At 37.0% G+C, this 2,715-nt stretch overlaps 1 protein-coding gene across 1 annotated transcript; it reads left to right on the top strand.

Moving 5' to 3' along the window:
• The first annotated feature begins 856 nt into the window (after window positions 1-856).
• Window positions 857-1,843, top strand: LOC129481884 (olfactory receptor 4A16-like). Its single transcript, XM_055276976.1, has one exon. The coding sequence runs from the start codon at window positions 857-859 to the stop codon at window positions 1,841-1,843; it is 987 nt and encodes a 328-aa protein (XP_055132951.1).
• The last annotated feature ends 872 nt before the right edge of the window (window positions 1,844-2,715 follow it).

Below are 2,715 nucleotides of genomic sequence, written 5' to 3' on the forward strand. Positions count from 1 at the left end.
TCTGCCAAAAAAGCAAACAAAATACCCCACTAGTTGCTGATGTAGTAGCTGGTGACAGGGATGACTTAATTTAGTTCAGTTTAAAACTATGCTGAAAATCAGAATAGTAAATGTGTTAGGAATTGTGGTATAGGCAACGATGTAATGGAGAGAATTACAGCTCCCTAGAAATTGAACAGTCAGAGATTTTGTGGTTATTTATACTGGTGAAATCCAGTGTCTTGAAATTTAATGAGAGATAAATAAAACTGATTATTCTTTGAGACACAGAGGTCTGAATGTTTAACATTGGAATGTCATAGCACTGTGTGAGATATTTCAGAAGAGGTTAATTTTGTTGCTACACAGGTTATATTGTAAAGATATTACAACTACTACAAATGTGAAGGACTGAGTCTATGTTAATTTAGTTATTTCAAGTTTATAACTTACAACAAGTTTATAAGAGTAAGTTTCTTGAGAGCAGGAAACCATTCCCTGTCCATCAAAGCTGATTGGTGTGCAAAAAAGTAACGTATTTTAAATAAGAAGTTATTAAAGTATGAATGACAGTTTCACCTTTAACTACTTTTTTGTTCCGAACACCCACTAAGACTTAGAGATAGATCATTTACCTGTTGGCGGAAAACAAAGTCTTCTGAAGAATATAGAATTTTCAAGGAAAGATGGACTGTTTGGATGAGGAACTCAATTGATACTTATTAAATGTTTATTGAGTATAAATGACTATTGAAGATATAATGATGTAGATGTGCTCTGTGACATAATGGATGTATTCATATTCCTGTTCACTATTTCGTTACAGGTCCTGTTCTCCTAAGCTCTCAATTCTGATGTAAGCTTGAAAGAAGAGTAAATGAGACTGAGTAACAATGTTACAGAATTTGTCCTCCTAGGCCTCACTCAGGATCCTGATGTACAAAAGGCATTATTTGTCATAGTTTTACTCATATACATTGTGACAATGATGGGAAACCTCCTCATTGGGGTGACTACTATTGGCAGCCCCTCCTTGGGCTCCCCAATGTACTTCTTCCTTGCCTACTTGTCACTTATAGATGCCATATATTCCACTGCCATGTCACCCAAATTGATGACAGACTTACTCTGTGATAAAATCACTATTTCCTTGTCAGCTTGCATGGGTCAGCTCTTCACAGAACACTTACTTGGTGGTGCAGAGGTCTTCCTTCTAGTGGTGATGTCCCATGATCGCTATGTGGCCATCTCTAAGCCACTGCACTATTTGAACATCATGAATCGACAGGTTTGCATCCTTCTGTTGGTGGTGGCCGTGGTTGGAGGTTTTGTGCATTCTGTGGTTCAAATTGTCTTTGTGTACAATCTACCATTCTGTGGCCCCAATGTCATTGACCATTTTGTCTGTGACATGTACCCATTATTAGAACTGGCGTGCACTGACACCTACTTTATAGGCCTCACTGTGGTTGCCAATGGTGGAACAATTTGTATGGTCATCTTTACCTTTCTGCTAATCTCCTATGGAATCATCCTAAACTCCTTTAAAACTTATAGTCAGGAAGGGAGGCGTAAAGCCCTGTCTACCTGCATCTCCCACATCATCGTGGTTGTCCTCTTTTTTGTTCCCTGTATTTTCATGTATGTTAGACCTGTTTCCAACTTTCCCTTTGATAAATTCACTACTGTGTTTTATACAATTATCACACCCATGTTGAATCCTTTAATATATACATTGAGAAATTCAGAGATGAAAAATGCTATGAAAAAACTGTGGCGTAAAAATGTAAGTATAGTTAGAATAAGATTATCTCCCACACTGAACATGTTTGTTACTAGTTCTAAGGCAACAAATAGGCAGTAAATTCTATTTAGATAATGCAGTCAATTCAACAGATTGTGTAGGGATGCTTCTAGCTACATAAAGCCATCAGAAAAGTAGAATAAGTTATCCACTGAGACTATACTCAATCTAATAGAGAAATTCTGGAGAATGAATAAGTCACAGGTATTTGTCTTGGTATAAGTAAAAATAAAACCAAGCTCACCTTGTAAATTTATTTTTCTCAGTTTATATTGAAATAGGAATTAGAAAAAAGTGACATATTCTTTTTGAAAGAGAAAACACAAGCCACCTCTGTAGTTGTACTATTACTCAAATTCATGAGAAAACAATTTGGTTAATACTTAGAACAAATTTCTGGGGCCAAGAGGGTGGTTTTTAAATCTTATTGTTTATTATTCTATTGGAAAAGCAGATTTCTGTATCATTATTTTTGTTTCAAGATTACTTCCATTCCTCAGATCATGTCTATGCATTTCCAGTTCAGGGTATTTGGATGACAGACGATATTGTCTTTAATTACACTATTGGCTGGGTGCAGTGGCTCATGCCTGTATCCCAGCACTTTGAGAGGCTGAGGCAGGTGGATCACGAGGTCAGGAGTTCAAGACCAGCCTGGCCAAGATGGTAAAACACTGTCTCTACTAAAAATACAAAAATTAGCTGAGCATGGTGGTGGGTGCCTGTAATCCCAGCTACTTGGGAGGCTGAGGTAAAGAATTGCTCCTCCACGTGGGAGGTGGAGGTTGCAGTGAGCCAAGATTGTAAAGATACTACTTAAACATGATTTGTTGTGGTATAAGCAAAAGTTTGGTTTTCAATTTCATGTTAAAAAACAAGTTTTTCTCAATGTGCAGCCACCTAAGGATATCAGAAAACAAGAAGAAGATTGA

This window comes from Symphalangus syndactylus, chromosome 5 (assembly GCF_028878055.3).
Source record: "Symphalangus syndactylus isolate Jambi chromosome 5, NHGRI_mSymSyn1-v2.1_pri, whole genome shotgun sequence".
NCBI classification, from domain to species: domain Eukaryota; kingdom Metazoa; phylum Chordata; class Mammalia; order Primates; family Hylobatidae; genus Symphalangus; species Symphalangus syndactylus.

Excerpts from the sequence above, each read along its gene's own strand:
- LOC129481884 (XM_055276976.1), top strand. The coding sequence starts at position 857 with ATGAGACTGAGTAACAATGTTACAGAATTTGTCCTCCTAGGCCTCACT.